At 37.3% G+C, this 15,692-nt stretch overlaps 1 protein-coding gene across 1 annotated transcript; it reads right to left on the bottom strand.

Moving 5' to 3' along the window:
* Nucleotides 1-957: 957 nt before the first annotated feature.
* EMB1441 (zinc knuckle (CCHC-type) family protein) lies at nucleotides 958-14,091 on the bottom strand. The gene is made up of 14 exons (XM_077362078.1): nucleotides 13,929-14,091; nucleotides 13,574-13,686; nucleotides 13,373-13,469; nucleotides 13,095-13,219; nucleotides 12,290-12,833; nucleotides 10,829-11,014; nucleotides 10,411-10,704; nucleotides 8,939-9,091; nucleotides 7,801-7,955; nucleotides 6,534-6,639; nucleotides 5,414-6,355; nucleotides 5,223-5,304; nucleotides 3,029-3,412; nucleotides 958-1,402 (listed from the first exon to the last, which is right to left on the bottom strand). Exons 1-14 carry the CDS (start codon nucleotides 14,031-14,033, stop codon nucleotides 1,209-1,211), a joined length of 3,480 nt encoding a protein of 1,159 aa, XP_077218193.1. The 5' UTR covers nucleotides 14,034-14,091; the 3' UTR covers nucleotides 958-1,208.
* Between the last annotated feature and the right edge of the window lie 1,601 nt (nucleotides 14,092-15,692).

Below are 15,692 nucleotides of genomic sequence, written 5' to 3'. Positions count from 1 at the left end.
TCAAAGAAATCCAAGGCCATCTGAGAGATCATGTCATTTTTCAGCATGTCAGGAATTACTCCTATGCATCAGTTACCCCGAGCTAGAATCGACATAACCCATTTAGGGGCTATTTGGATACACAGATTTTAGAATCTTGAATCTTGGATTTCCTCAAAATCCTAGATGAGAGATGAGAGGAGGAGACCGCCTGTCATTTCTGATTTCTCTCCCTTCTTTCCGTCGAGCGAGAGAGAGAGTAGGAGATCGTCCCCTGTTTCCAGGTTTTAGAAATCTCAGAGATTTCTAAAACCTGGATTTCTTACTCAGACCCTTCATCTGCAACCTACTTCCCCCACATCTACAACCTACTTCCATTGTAAGATCCAGAATTTTACACAGCTTTCAAACTAAAAATCTGGATTCTAAAATCCACTTGTCCAAAGTGGCCCTTCAAGTTTTTCCGATTTTCTAACTTGATTTTTCCTGGTTTTTGTTTCTTGTTGATAGCCTTGGTCGTCTTGTATTTGACAATCTTGGTCTTGGGGTTTCCCAATTTCTTTTAACCATTCAAAAAATAATAATTCGCTATAACCGCTGTAATAGCGTAGAATAACGGCCTGTATATAGAACAGAATAATAAGTACGATCAGATTGTAAAGAGGTAACAAGATGAAATTAGGAGGAATTCTTGCAAATAAAATCAAAGCATGCTATAGATTCGGGGTAAACCAGCTGGTTGGATGCACAGGTGTATGCGTACCAAACCTCTGATAGTTTCGCACCTGCAGATCATGACTCTTTGAGGCAATTTAAAGATAAATCAGTGAAGGAGATGCAATTCCGAATTTCAGATCAGCTATCGTCATTATAGATCCCTTCTTTTTCTTTTTGTCAAGGGAGACGACATTGGGAGGTAGTTTACAGCTGAATGATTTGTTCCTCAAATCCGGGGCCACTTGAGCAGTAGAATTAGAATTGTAATAACAAACAAGTACCACCATCCAATTAGTTGGTGGATTCATAGCGTATGCATTAATTTTTTGTTGCTTATACTATATGCTTGTATCATTCTCCTCTAGTTTTTTTCAAAAACTTGTACATGCCGTTTAAGATATAAACAAAGACCAGCGTACAAACTAATTGCTACCTTCAATTACATTGAAAATGTGAGTCACTGCCTGGCTACATAGAAAAAGCCATGATAGAGGCTAAAGGAAAAGCAGTCGCTAACTTACTTCTTTGCTGCTCTTTTTAACTTTCTTCTGTTTTTGTTTCAATTGGGTAAGACCTGCAGCTGTGATCTTCACATTGCCAACAATTGCAGCCACCAATTCTGGGTCAGTACATGCTTTCATAAGTTCCTTTTCTCGGTTTGTTGCTTCTGACATGTGACTAAATAAATTCATTGCAGTTTTTGCAGCTACACCAAAAAAAATAAAATAGGAATTAGTAAATGGGAACTCTTAACCATGGTTTTAAATTTCGACCGAAATCCGAAATTACCGACACCGAAACAACAAAAAACCGAAATGGTCACTTATTTCGGAATTTCGGTTTTTCCGAAATTTGACACAAAAAGTCTGTTTTTTTTAATATTAATTTAATATTTCACCGAAATTTGGGTCAAAATTTTGGTAATTTTGGCCAAATTTTTGGTAATTTCGGCCAAAATTTAATAATGAATAAATTTTTATTTTTATTTTTATTTTTGTACCAGATTTCGACCGAAATTTCGAAATTTCAAGGTCCGAAACCGGTACCGAAACCGAAATTTTAAACCTTGCTCTTAACTACAATTCATCAAAATGAGAATTAAATCAATCATCACATTATCCACAGAATTAAGCTAAGAAGCTAACACTGAAAACTGACATGCTTTCAAAGAGTGATTTTCGAATTCATTTGGATTGATTGATTCTAATATTTCCCCAATGCACTTGTTTCTAATGATTGTAATGAGGAATCAAATTCTCAGATGAGATTGCTTATATTTTGATCTTTAATAAAAGGGAAGGAATTTCAAGGGATACTGAGGTCGATTTCAGGCCAACCAGCGAGGAGATATTAGGAATGCAAGATCACCTAAGGTCTGAGATTAGGAAAGGTAAGTTGGTGGGGAAAGAATGTAATTCACTATCAAACGAAAGGGCGGAAGAGGTAATTGCACAACTAATTACCCCTGATCATGAAGGTGGAGAATAAGCAGGGGAGGAGGAGAATACTGAAGACCAAGATGTGCTTCCTCAATTCAAACGACCGACAATGGAGGGGCAGACTGTCTTGCACTCTTGCCAAATGTGCGTGTGGTTTAAAAAATGAAAGTTCAATCATTAACTTGGAAGCAGTACCTAACAACCCATGAATAGGTTTAAGCAACCTTCTAATAGCCCTTCCAAGAAGCAACTTCACAGTATCCCATGCATTATGCTAACTTGCTAGGTTCAAGCTTTCAAGTCCTAAACTGATAGTATTTGACAAATGGAATAACAAATTACAAATCCATAATATTTACTTTAACTATAAGAAATGCATCTTTTGGATCTGTAAAGAACCAGTCTTAATAGAAAACAAGCACAAGTCAGTTCCAGGCAGTTCTGAGGTAGACCTCACTTTTCCATGATTTGCAGGTGGTTTGAGAAATCAGCAGCATAAGTATCACAGTTCAACTACCATTCAACAAAAAAAAAAGGTATCACAATTCAAAAAGTGTATCAAGGACATTTATTACTCATGAAAATTCAAAAAGTGTTTCATGGACATTTATTACTCATGGAACTAATTCTTCTCCACGAAGTATCACACAAGTTATTAGCAAATTATTTGCAATTTTGTAGTATCTAATTGATTAACTCCGTGATCTACTATTGCATGTGTCCTGAAAATATGAATAGAATATAAACTTTCAAACACAAAAAACATGCATGTTACATAATAATAATATGGAATCCTTAAGAGCTAAAATATGTCAGAGAAATTAGTGAAAAAGAAGTAGCAGCCTTCTACTCATTTGGCATCATTAATTATGATAACAAGATAATCAGAATACCTTTTCCTTTCTTTGCAGTGCCTGGAGTAATCTTCACACGGTACTTGTACGTTTGCAGAGCATTATAAGGGCCACAAACAGGAACAGCATACAATAGAATATCATTTGACAGCGGATTTCCAGTCAAGTAATCTATGTCATTTAACTTTTCCTTTTCCTCTTCACCTATCTCATGAATGTCATCTTCCTCAAACGCCGTTCTATCCATATCATTAGGAGTGTTATCCAAATCTGCTTCTGGAAGATCTTCACGAACATCACCAGATACTTGTTTATCTATACCGACCGTAGAGGGATCAGTTCCATCAAGATGCTCCTGACAGTCTCGAGAAAGGTGACCTACCTTTTTACATTTATAGCACACTTTTGAAGAATCATGCTGACCTGTCAGTTCAAGGAAATATGCATTAATAAGATGTAATCACATCCAATTGAAGATCATAACAGTTAAAATTAACAACAGAACACAGCAATGAGAAAAAGTTGTCATTTAAGAAACAAACACAACACACACACACAAGGAGCATAATCTAATGCTATCCAGATGTATTATGTTCCAATACTCAGTAGCTCTATCATACACATCTGGATCCACCTTAATGGACATGAACCGTTAAAGTGGTGGACTTGCACAGTGCCCAAAAAGCAAACAAATTCGTTTAATGGGAAAATGCCATTGAATCTGGACCGTCGCATAATGATAAAATGTTCTCTAATGGATCTCGATCGATAGTTATGATCACCCAATAAGAATATAGTATATATTTAACACACATGAGTGAGCGCGCGCACACACACACATCTTATATATATATATATGATGTGTGTGTGTGTGGGGGGGGGGGGGGGCTCGCTAGGCAATTTCACGGAAGGCCATTTTGCGGTTCACTTTTGCAGGAGAGAACAGCCACCTCAGATGAATTAACTGAATAATAATTGCCTAGAAAATCCCTGTATATGTATATAACTAGTAAAACTTCCATTCCATGTTTTTTTTAATGGATACTTCCATTCCATGTTTTTTTTTTTTGAATAGTTACTTCCATTCCATGTTAAAACATAAAACAACAGTTTTTGCAAAAATAATGAAATTTGTAATAAATGGAACTTCCAAATTTATAACCCATCTCCAAGAATTGGACTCTGAAGCTTTGCCGTCAACATGAAGAGAACTATCAATGAAACACATCAAAAGAAAAACAAAAATCCTAGCAGAGAAAACTAAAATTACAATTCTACTCTATGTCCGTTGTTTCTAGCAATAAGGATCACCAGTCATGGATTCAAGTGTCGGTTTAGGCATGTGTTTCGATCATCATAAAAACAGAAACATTTAGGTTTCAGGTGGAAATTTCAGCAGAAATCCTGTAAAATTGCGGAAACATAGAAATCTATGCAAATAATGGAAATTTAAGATGAAGCAGAATAAGCGCAAATACACACTTAGGGGCTGTTTGGATACGCAATTTTTAGAATCTTGGATTTCCTCAAAATTGTAGATAAGAGACGAGAGAAGAAAGAGACCAGCCGTCGTTTTTTTTAATTTCTCGCCCTTCTTCCTGACAGCAAGAGAACGAGAGATCGTCCCTTGTTTCCAGGTTTTAAAAATCTCAGGATGGGGGACAGATTTCTAAAACCTGGATTTCTTACTTAAAATCCAAGAAACGGTGTCAGGACAGCATACAACAGCTTGATCATGAACCCTCTTTTACACTGTCTTCAAACTAAAACCTGGATTCTAAAATCCTTGTATCCAAACGGCACCTTAGAAGCCATCACATAAGCAAGACAACCATGCTTAACGGTTTAACAACATCGAACACCTAGTGACATGCGTTGTCTCCTTCAACTTTCTACACACATTCAGAAACTTAACTTGTAGATGTCATGGTTACTAGATACATGTTCGTCAATCAACTTTTTTCTCCATCATGCAAGAGTAAGATTCTTTAAATCCAAAGAGTTTCTTTTAGGCCGCTGTTTAAAATTCTCTAGGAGTTGCATAAAGGGAATAATTATATACACGAAAGGATATACATAACATGACAACAAGATATAGCAAAGATATAATAATGGAATTTCTGGTAGCCATATGATATACTTTGACTGAAAAAGGTAAAACCAAAGAATTTTATTTTAATTAGATCATTCAACCTAGAAAAATGAAGATACTTTTCTTTGTTAGTATATATACCAGTAACTGGTCTGATTTCCTTGCCAGCAGCTCCATTCTTGTCTTGAGACTCTATTTCATTTTTGAGTGCTTTACCTGCAGACTAGAAAGTATGACATGCAAACAATATCATAAGTGACAAAGATAAGGTACCACCCTCTACATTTGTGCATAACTAAATCAAGTGAACCGCTAAAAATTATGTTACTCACAGCTAGCAAAGCCATACGAATTTTCCTTTCTTCATCATCCTGTTCTGCGTATTTTTCCTTAATTTTCTTAAGCTTTCCCCTTTGTCCACGAGTGATCTTTCCACCAGATGGCTTCAGGTTATCAACACTTTTATCTGTCCAAACACCTGAAAGATTATTTTCATTGCTTTTTTCTTTTCCCAGCAAACCAGTTTCAGTACCGCTGCCATTTGTCTGCCCTTTCTTGAGTTTTCGTCTCTCTACCTTTGATACATAAGGCTTTTCTCGAATCATAGCTTTTTTTCCTTCATGATCAGGATCCTCCATCAAAGTTGCCTGAGAAGCATCAGTCCCGTTTATTTTCCCTGGAAGTTTAGCAGACCCAAGCCAAAGAGCCCTATCAATGAGAACCTCAAGCTCGGGTGAGATGGAAGATAAATTATTTTCAGCCCTATCAGACATATTTTCGGTATCAATAACATTTAAGGTACTGCCTTTGTCACCATCAGGATCATTGCATGGGTCCATAGCTTCAAGATTAGGAAGAAGAGATTCACTGTGAGTAGAATCAAACACGGATATCCCATCCGATTTCGGCTGAGAATGATCATTTGTACTCGGCTCTTTGGGTTTATCTGTAACTTCACTAGTAATCTCTTCATCCGACTCAAAACCAGTATGTTCTCTAGCAGGCCCACTTTCTTCCATATCATGCAGCCCTTCCTCCTCACCTCTTACCCTCCTTTCATTTAAATGTGATCCCAAGGAGCTCTCGTCCAAGCGAAACAGAATGCCAAAACCCATAACAAGAGGATGATGAGGAAGGAAATTTTTTTTGCCACGGATCATGAAGCTCCCCACAGTAAGATATTCTCCTGTGGGAGCTGTTTTACTAACTTGGTGAGGATAGACCCACCAAGCACTAGTAACAATCTTCGAATCCCATGCTTGGCTATGGCACACCTGTTGATAAATAAGGATGTAAAAGGCCAATCAGAACCCAGTTACTTGTTATCTAAGGTAAGAAATCCATCAGTATCCGACATATAAACATGAGGCAACTGTAATATTTCCAGTCCTTTATACCCAAAAAATACCTTAACTGTAATATAAACATAATAGATAAAGCTGAGCAACTTACGGTGAAGCATCCTGTTTGATTTAAGGTAAGAGGAGGTACTGGGTTATCTGGCTTGTGATTCTTGATCACAGTACTAGAAGCTCCATGGAGGTCTGCATGGACATACCTATTTCCAATTCAAAGTAAGTTAACTCAGCATGAATCATGATGACCTAAAAAAGATTTTTTTAAGTTTTTTTTTGGTTGAAAATGATAGCTTTAAGAATTGTTAAAGTATAACAGTAAAAATAACGCCTTCTCCAACAGCTTAAGCTTTTGGCGTAACTGGTTGATTCACATGGTATCAGAGCAAAGGTATTGAGTTCAAACCTCCTATATGTTAAAAATCCACATGCAATGGTCAACCCAAAAGTTGGGACACATGTGCCAAGTGTAGGCCAACTCGAAGAAAGAGGGACCACACGTGAGGGGGAGTGTTAAAGTATAACAGTATAAATAACACCTTCTCCAACAGCTTAAGCTTTTGGATTAACTGCCTGTTTCACAAGAATAAATTTCCACTACAATATTACTTTGAAGTTTGAACCAAGTTACACAAGCATATTATATTCTCTAGGTAGATTAATTATCTTGCCACCATTCAAAAAAGTTAATTATCTTTTGGGATAATTACATTTACACCCCCTCTAGTTTCTGACACATCCACTTCCACCCCTATAGTTTAAAAAGTGACAAATACACCCCTGTAGTTTCAATTTGTTTAAGGCTTGCCCCCTCAGCTGAAGGTTCGTCCATAGATTGAAGGGATACGATGATCCGATGGAGCTGATTTTTTGGGCACACTCTATCTATGTCAGGACCCATCAAATGAACGCTTTCGATCATCCAAGTAATGTGGGCCCATACCCGAATCCAAACACTACCAAACGCTTTGGATTCGGGTATGAGCCCACATTATTTGGATGATCCAAAGCATTCATTTGATGGGTCCTGACATAGATAAGGTGTGCCCAAAAAATCAGCTCCATCGGATCATCCTAACCCTTCAATCTATGGACGAACCTTCAGCTGAGGGGGCAAACCTTAAACAAATTGAAACTACAGGGGTGTATTTGTCACTTTTTAAACTATAGGGGTGGAAGTGCATGTGTCAGAAAATAGAGGGGGTGTAAATGTAATTATCCCTCATCTTTTTATTTTGAACAGTAAAAAAATTAATTATCTTGCCATGAAATAATGTGAATAGTTTTAGGACCAATCAAATTGCGGGAAGATACTCATTGAAAAGAAATCCCACACTATTCAAATCATATCAACATTTACTCACAGATCTCCTTTGGACATATATCGCTTGACTATCATCTCATTTTGCTGAGCATCACGACCACTGATAATCAAATAATTTTCACTGCTGATAAACCAATTAAATTTCTCAAACCAGTGAACTTTGCGCATATGTGAGATTGCAGCAACTGTTTTTTCCTGCAAATAACAAGTAACAGATAAAAAGGCCAGCCACCAAATGTATATTACCAATATAAAATGACTTCCAGATGTAAACAAGATAACTTTCTTCAAAGTTTCAGGAACTTATTCATCAAATAAAGTAGACACGCATATTGCACACACCATTTAATTCAATCTTTAAAACCAAAGCTTGTTTAGGTGTTTATCAAACATTTGGAAAACCCATTCAAACCATTCTCTTAAGAGAGATAGTAGATCAGGGACACTACGTTAGATGGCCTCTATGGCAGTTTAAGTTCACCAATTACTTACAGATGGCCTGTATAATTCATGTAGATCAGGGACACATGTATGAAGGCAGTTTCATGATATCCACGTTAGTCTAGTCTGTTATAAAGGCACTTCATGAGGCTTTTTGTGTTCCCTACATAACTCTTCACAACAAATTTATGCCGGAAAAGAAAACAAATATAAAAATTTTGGAACCAAGTTTCTCTCATTAAAAGTGGTTTTAACAATTTAGTGGAAATGTACACTTCCGGCCTTCGCCGTTAATTATATTCTTGGAACACAAGAAAGAACTTTGGTTGTCCATCAAGAGGCTCCCTATAAATTACATTGACAATCGTTACAGAAATAAACATGATACAAAATCTAAAGTTCAGTATCCAGAAGGAAAGATTCAGGTTAGTTGAACTCGTGCATCGTATTTGTAAGGTATAATACTTTGGAGATTCTCTATAGAAAGCAATCATCCTCTATCCACAGGATTTTCTATTGTCGGATCATCATGAAGTGGCTCCCCAAAATAGAACATCTTTGATTTGGATAGTTCTCTACCACGGTTGCCATGATGTGTCTTCTGTAAATGATCATCTTCGACTGGCATGATTTACTACCTTTGGATCAACATTAAGTGTCACTTAGACCCCCTTTCCAAGGATTCCCACCCCCTTTTGTTTGTCTTTTCTTTAAAAAAAAGGAACTTGTATGAATACCTGTGAAAGTTGGAGACGTGATTTTCGCTCAGCTGCTTTGAAAGCCTTCTCATGCGCTGTAACAGTCTTTTCCTGTTTATTCTCCTGGCGTTTCTTTAGTTCATACCATCGACGAGCATTGGCATGTGCCGAAAGTGCCAAATCAACTTCTACCTGGAAATGAGAAAGGAAAGGATTAGCTTTGAAATATGAAAAATAAAGGTATGAACCAAATAAAATCATTTTTTTTTTTTTTGGAAAGTGGGTTGGGGGGGATAAAAAGATAAAAGAACTTCAAGATAATCATTGCAACCAGAACACATAGGAAAAAAGAGCTCATAAACTTCACTGTTACATCTTGAATTAAGAACGTAACAGTAAAAATAGCTCAGTTTCCCATAAGATGGAAGGTATTATGAGTATGAAGGTTATCAATAGATCAAAGTGTAAGATGTTGCGCATCCGTAGGGACTAGTCCTGCCCTAAAAATTGGGGTGGGAATACCCTATGTCATAAAAAAAAGTGTAAGATGTTAAAGTGCAACATGGCATGAGCATCTGAAATAGTTCTGTGAGAAATTAATTGCATTTATCGCAAGTCCAAACTCTTCTATGGCCTTTTTTGCTTGAAAGTTACCCAAAAAACAAAAAAACATGACGAGCTCAGACATAGAAATTTGCATAAACTAATTACTGAAATACATTCTGTTTATGAGAGCAGGGATCTGAAATTTCATGCCTAAAATAAAATAACACATATAATATATTGCATATGTAGGCAAACTGATTGATGCATCAAAATTCAAACGTCTAGCTGTCAAGAAACATAGTTTTGTACCAGAGGGATCTCTAGATTATCATTCCAGAAAACCCAACGGTGTTAAAACCAATTGTTTTGGTTCTGCTTTACCAATTGTTCAGTAAGTTCTGCTTTAACAATTGTTTTTGGATCACAATTAGATTGAGTTCATCAATCTCAGCATATTTATTGCGACTGATCTTCACGTATAACCACAAATTTTTAATTTTGTAATTTCGATTGTTGAATAATTCTATAATCGGTTATTTTGGCTGCTCTTTGGACATGTTCTCTCACACCTTCTAGGTGCGATTGTGACAGTTGTCATAAAATATGCAAATTCCAGCAAAATTAAGCCGGGTCTAATACGTACAATCTTGAAAATTGACTACAAGGGATTATACTCAATTTAAAAAAAAATCATGATGCACATCTATGCATGCAAGCAAGCATGTGTCATTCTAAGGAATTCATGTGTCTGCATGCGATTGATATAGATATATATTCATGAACAAAGACACATGTGCATTAAGAAAAGGATAAATACAGATGTATGTGTGTTTGTATCCATGTACTTACGAATATGTATGTATATATGTAATCATTCATATGCAAAGAAACTACAATAAAATGAACAGATCCAATTTTCAATCTGCAAAGTGCAAGTACAACACTGCAACTTCAACTGCAAGTACCTTATCAGCAGGGCATGTTTTTTCTTCGTCATCCGTTTCATCGAGATTGTTACTCAATAGTAATGTGATGCAGTTTCTTTCGAGATGGAGCTTATCAATGAGCCCAGCCACAGGATTTCCAGATTTCTTCTCCTCCTTCACCATCCGAGCAAGATCCTCCCAAGACATCCCATTTGCAAGGGCTATCCGAACAGCTAAAATAGCAGCATCAACATCTTCTAGATTGTATTCGATCAATTCTGCCATTGTGATGCAATGATCAACTTCCTTCTTCAGTGTATGAACACGATTTTCCTGCATCATAATATAGTGGCCTTTAACACGTATAAAGGAAAGCTGAAGAATACCAACAATAGATGCGAAATTATATTCCACAGAACTTTCCAGGTAAAGTGGGTTATTGCCACAGAATTTAAACCTGATCCAACCGTATTTTACTAAGTTTTTGCATCGCAGATCCTTCTTTTGCCTTTTGCTGTTGAGCTGCCCTTTGGCTTTCAATTTTACTGTAAAACTCATCTAACGCAGCATCAAATGTTTCCAATTTCACAAACTCCCTTGACTTCAACTGATTCAATAAAATGGGGCAGAACTCATCATAGACCTGCACAATGCAAACAAAAATATGGAATGAGAAGCCCATACAACATTCAACATCAAGGCAACATGTCATGATTACACATACAATCACTTGATGAAAATCCATCTGACAAAGGAGATGAGACTGTTGGTTCCCTAAAAAAAGCAGGAGCATACAAATTCACTAGCATATCAATTAAGATTGTTTGTATCAATTGCAAGAATAAAAGGGGAGAGAAAAAAAAAAGTGGGCGTTTTCACAAAATGGTAAATCCAATGGGATCCTACCTACTAGCATGACGTCAAAATAGCATATCAGGATTCTCTTGAATGACCTAATACTGCAGAGCTCTGACTTCCAATAATGCAGACATTTGCTTCTCTAGCTCAGGAGAACTGTAGAGGTAGAGAATAATAGGCAGTGACGCTAGATTATACACCATTCACAACGATAAAAAATGATGTAAGAAGGTGGGATATCATAAAGACCAATACGTTCAGCAACAATGAATTCCAACATGTATACCCAACTTGAGAAAGTGGAGGGTTGGGATGGAAGAAGAGAAAACAAGGCAAGGGCAACTTCCAAAATGTTAGGGCAGCCCAGTGCACGAGGCTCCCGCCATTGCGGGGTCTGGGGAGGGCTAGATGTACGCAGCCTTGCCCCTGCTTTGCAGAGAGGCTGTTTCCGTGACTCAAACCTATGTCACAAATGTTGTTCTCGGGAATTTCTCGGCAAGGGAAAATCTCGGGATATATTAATTTTTATTAATTTTTCCGGGTTTATATGGGGAAATAAACGGCAAAAAACTAAAATTATTTAAAAAAAATATTAAATTTAAGAAAAAAATATATAAAATAAAAATATCATAAAAATATCGGGATAATATCGCAATATTATAGGGATATTTTATCATAAAAATGAAAATATTGCTATATTTTTAAAATCTCGGGATTAGTTCGGGATTTTGTCGTTTTATCAAAATCTCTCGATAAAAACGCTATATTTTGAAAATATCGGAGATATTTGTGACATAGACTCGAACCTGTGATCACCAGGTCACAATGGAGCAACCTTGCCGTTGCACCAAGGCGCGCCCTCCAACTTCCAAAAAGTTAACAATATAAAAAATAATTTGAAACTTCTTTATCCCCAATTATTACATTAGGACAGAAAACAGAAAAAACTATACATGCATCAAAATGATAGTTGATGACAAAGTTGGGAATACCAAAATATTTTCATGCCATAATATGTAAAATGAACAATAAAAGTATCAGGTAGGGAATATGAGGAAACCTGGTCTGAACTTCCTTCTTGAGATGGAATGGCATCCTTTTTCCCTGAAGCTTTGCTCTGCATGAGAATGTATCCTTCAGGAACTTTTTCACCCGATATAACATCTGAAAGCCATTCCTCAAACTTGGCAACAGCTTGCGCCAAAATTTGAATTGTATCATTGTCAATTTTAACATCATTGTCTGTCCCAATTTTCATGGTTGGAAGCAGGCCAGCATCCAATATAATATGCTCAGAAAGTGCCGGTCCATAACCTAGGACCTCTCCAAGAACTGTCTTCAATGTGGCTTTCTTAGCCCGGCCACTATCATCAGCCTTTTTATTTGCATTCGACGAATTCCCGTCTTTACCACTGCCCCGTTCGTTAGATTTATCAGAAGCATTGTTTCTTCTGTCATCAACCTCGAGCGATTCATTACCAGCAGATGCCTTTGAACAAGTGAGAGTTGTTTGTAACTTATTAACAGTAGTCCTCTCAAAAACACGACAAGCTTCAACTGGATAGCGATGGCGTGACATGATTGCCAGTCCTTTATCATCATCCCTATATGGAAGGACGTTGTTACCACACACATACATCAGCTAATGAAATGAATCAACAATCTTTTAAGAAGTTAAAGTATCGTTCCCTGATATGAGAGAAGTTGCAACTGTGGCGTTGGCATAGATACCACACTATTAAACAAGTATAATTACATAAATAATCCGCCAGTTCATGTAATGCCGGACAAGGAAAATTGATCCCCTACATCGTATTGAGTAAAAAGTAAGAATGAAAATAAACTAGAGGATAAGAGTCACAGACCTGTGTGAGCGGAGAAGTGTCATGACAGTATAGTCGGAATCTGTGAGAAGTATATTTCCTTGTGCATACAGCTCCAGTATAATAAAATGTGCATTGCTACCTAGTCCAAACTGAAAGAGAATAATCTGGAATGGAGAAAACAAAGATGTATAGTGTAAGCAAGCAACAATAGAAAATGAGGATATATTTAAGGAGTTAGTCCCAAACTTTTGAAGCCCGATCCAGTTGATTCAACACCAGCAATATCAATGAATAAAAAAAAATAGCAGTCTACATACACGATCATATCCGAGTTGTCGCACGTCTTCAAGCCTTCTTGTCCGTATGTGCTTCCTCAATTTAAGAGTAAATCCAGAAGGAGTTGTGCTTTTGTCCCTGAAGAAAATAAAGAGATAAATAACAGAGTAGATGCAGCCTCCTAAATCATCAATTCCATTTAAGAAAAGAAAGAAAATGCAAGAATAAGATAGGAGCCCTACCGCACATATGCAGTTGTGTGCAACCTTACACCGCTTTCCATTAACAGTAAAACTTTTTCACTTTCGCCAGATTCGGTAACCCCACTACTGTTCATAAGCTTGAACATATATGTCTGTAAAAATGGAACACAAGAAATGTCAATGTCCCATGCTCGGGCTCGGAAAAAGGAATGGTATTGTTTGCTTTGAATAGTTTCCCCTATCGGTGTGATCATGCCCAAAACATTAACGAACGAACGAACTCCATAAAGACAAGGAAGAAAACCACCAATCAACGATTTGTACGTCTAGGGTTAGGGTTAGGGTTAGTGTTAGGATTGTTGAGATGGAAATTGAAAGAAGGGGTAAAAAATACCTTTGGAGAGAGATCATAGACGTTTGCGCAGCGCATTCCAATCAACCTCCGCAAGCATTTAACCTCGGCCGCCACGTCGGCCGTGTTCATCCGAACCTTAACCATCTCTTTTTTTCTCTTCTTGAATACACTCCTCCTGCTGTAATACAGGGAGAGAAGGAGAAAGGAGGGATTGTAACAAGAAATAGAAAGTTTCATCGGAGTTTTCATAAGTGCACGCACGTGCGGATCATCTCAAACATGAATGGCTAAGATCATTGATTCATGTGGTCTCCCCAGATTTTTTTATTGAGGCTAAAATGTTTTTTGATATTGGCACTACCATGTTATGATAATTACAACAAAACTTACCTTATCGTTTTTTATTGGAAAAATTATTTAAAAAATGCAAAATTTTGGTTATATTGTGAACAAAGGGTAGACATTTCAATTTTATAAAAAATGGGCTATTAGTGAGAGAATATGGCTTTTAGGACAAATATACCGCCCTTGCTTTTTTCCCACCACTTTTTGTGGTTCTAATCCCTATGTTATTCACCTACCCATTTGACATTTTTCTTTCTTCTTCTCTAAGCCTTCCTCCGTCCAACGTGGAAACCCCATTGCGATACTGGGTGCTCTCTCATGCAACTCCACCCACGAAATGCCTTCATGCGAAAGTCCCTACCAAATCTCATATTATAGTTAGACAGACGGTGGAGGATCTGAGGGGAAAAAATATAGTGAAGCCTGCTTATTTCAGTGATCTAAACCAATTACTTGTTGGGCCCTTTCATGTAGTGCCATAAAATCTTATCTACAGGATGATCATAACACTCTGATTTGTTAAGACTGTTTTTATGGGATCCAATAATTCTAACCCTCCATAATCCTAATGGTTTAGATCATCCTATGGAGACCAATTTGGAAGCAAGTCCTATCTATCTACACCAGAGCCCAAACAAATAAATGGTTTTTGTTCACTGGGCCCCACCTGTGTCTCACCTAAGAAATATGGGATCCATCAGTTTGATTAGATTATCCTAGACCCTTGATCAAACAAGTGGTTCATCTAAGTTTGTTCCAAAAGATCACATCTTATACCCCGAAACCACTAAGGAACCACATCTTATATCACGGAACCACTAGGGAACCACATTTTCTACCCCGGAACCACTAGGGAACCACATCTTATACTCAGAAACCACTAGGGAACCACATCTTATACCCCGGAACCACTAGGAAACCACATTTTCTACCTCGGAACAACTAGGGAACCACATTTTATACCCCCAAACCACTAGGGAACCACATTTTCTACCCTGGAACCACTAGGGAACCACATTTTATACTTAGGAACCACTAGGGAACCACATTTTATACAACCACTAGGGAACCACATTTTATACCCCGGAACCATTAGGGAACCACATCTTATACCCTGAAACCACTAGGGAACAACATCTTATATCACGGAACCACTAGGGAACCACATTTTCTACCCCGGAATCACTAGGGAACCACATTTTATACCTCGGAACCACTAGGGAACCACATTTTATACCCCGGAATGAAATACATGTGTGACAATCCAAGAGGAGGGTGAATTGGTCAATTAGAAAATTTAGGCTTAATTAAGGGAGATTAAAAATTAATCTTCTAATTAAGCACTAATTAGTCGAACCCTTGTTCAAATATGTATATCAATAAAAGCTAGGATTTAGACTTTCTAATCAGGCACATTTACTAAGCCTTGTTCAAATGGATATCATAATGCAATTAGGG

The sequence above is a fragment of the Tasmannia lanceolata genome, unplaced genomic scaffold (genome assembly GCF_043159265.1).
Source record: "Tasmannia lanceolata isolate RefF3 unplaced genomic scaffold, GAP_Taslan_0.1 ptg000019l, whole genome shotgun sequence".
In the NCBI taxonomy this organism is placed as follows: Eukaryota; Viridiplantae; Streptophyta; class Magnoliopsida; order Canellales; family Winteraceae; genus Tasmannia; species Tasmannia lanceolata.
The sequence above is the reverse complement of the archived record's forward strand: the minus strand, read 5'-3'. Positions and strand labels throughout refer to the sequence as shown.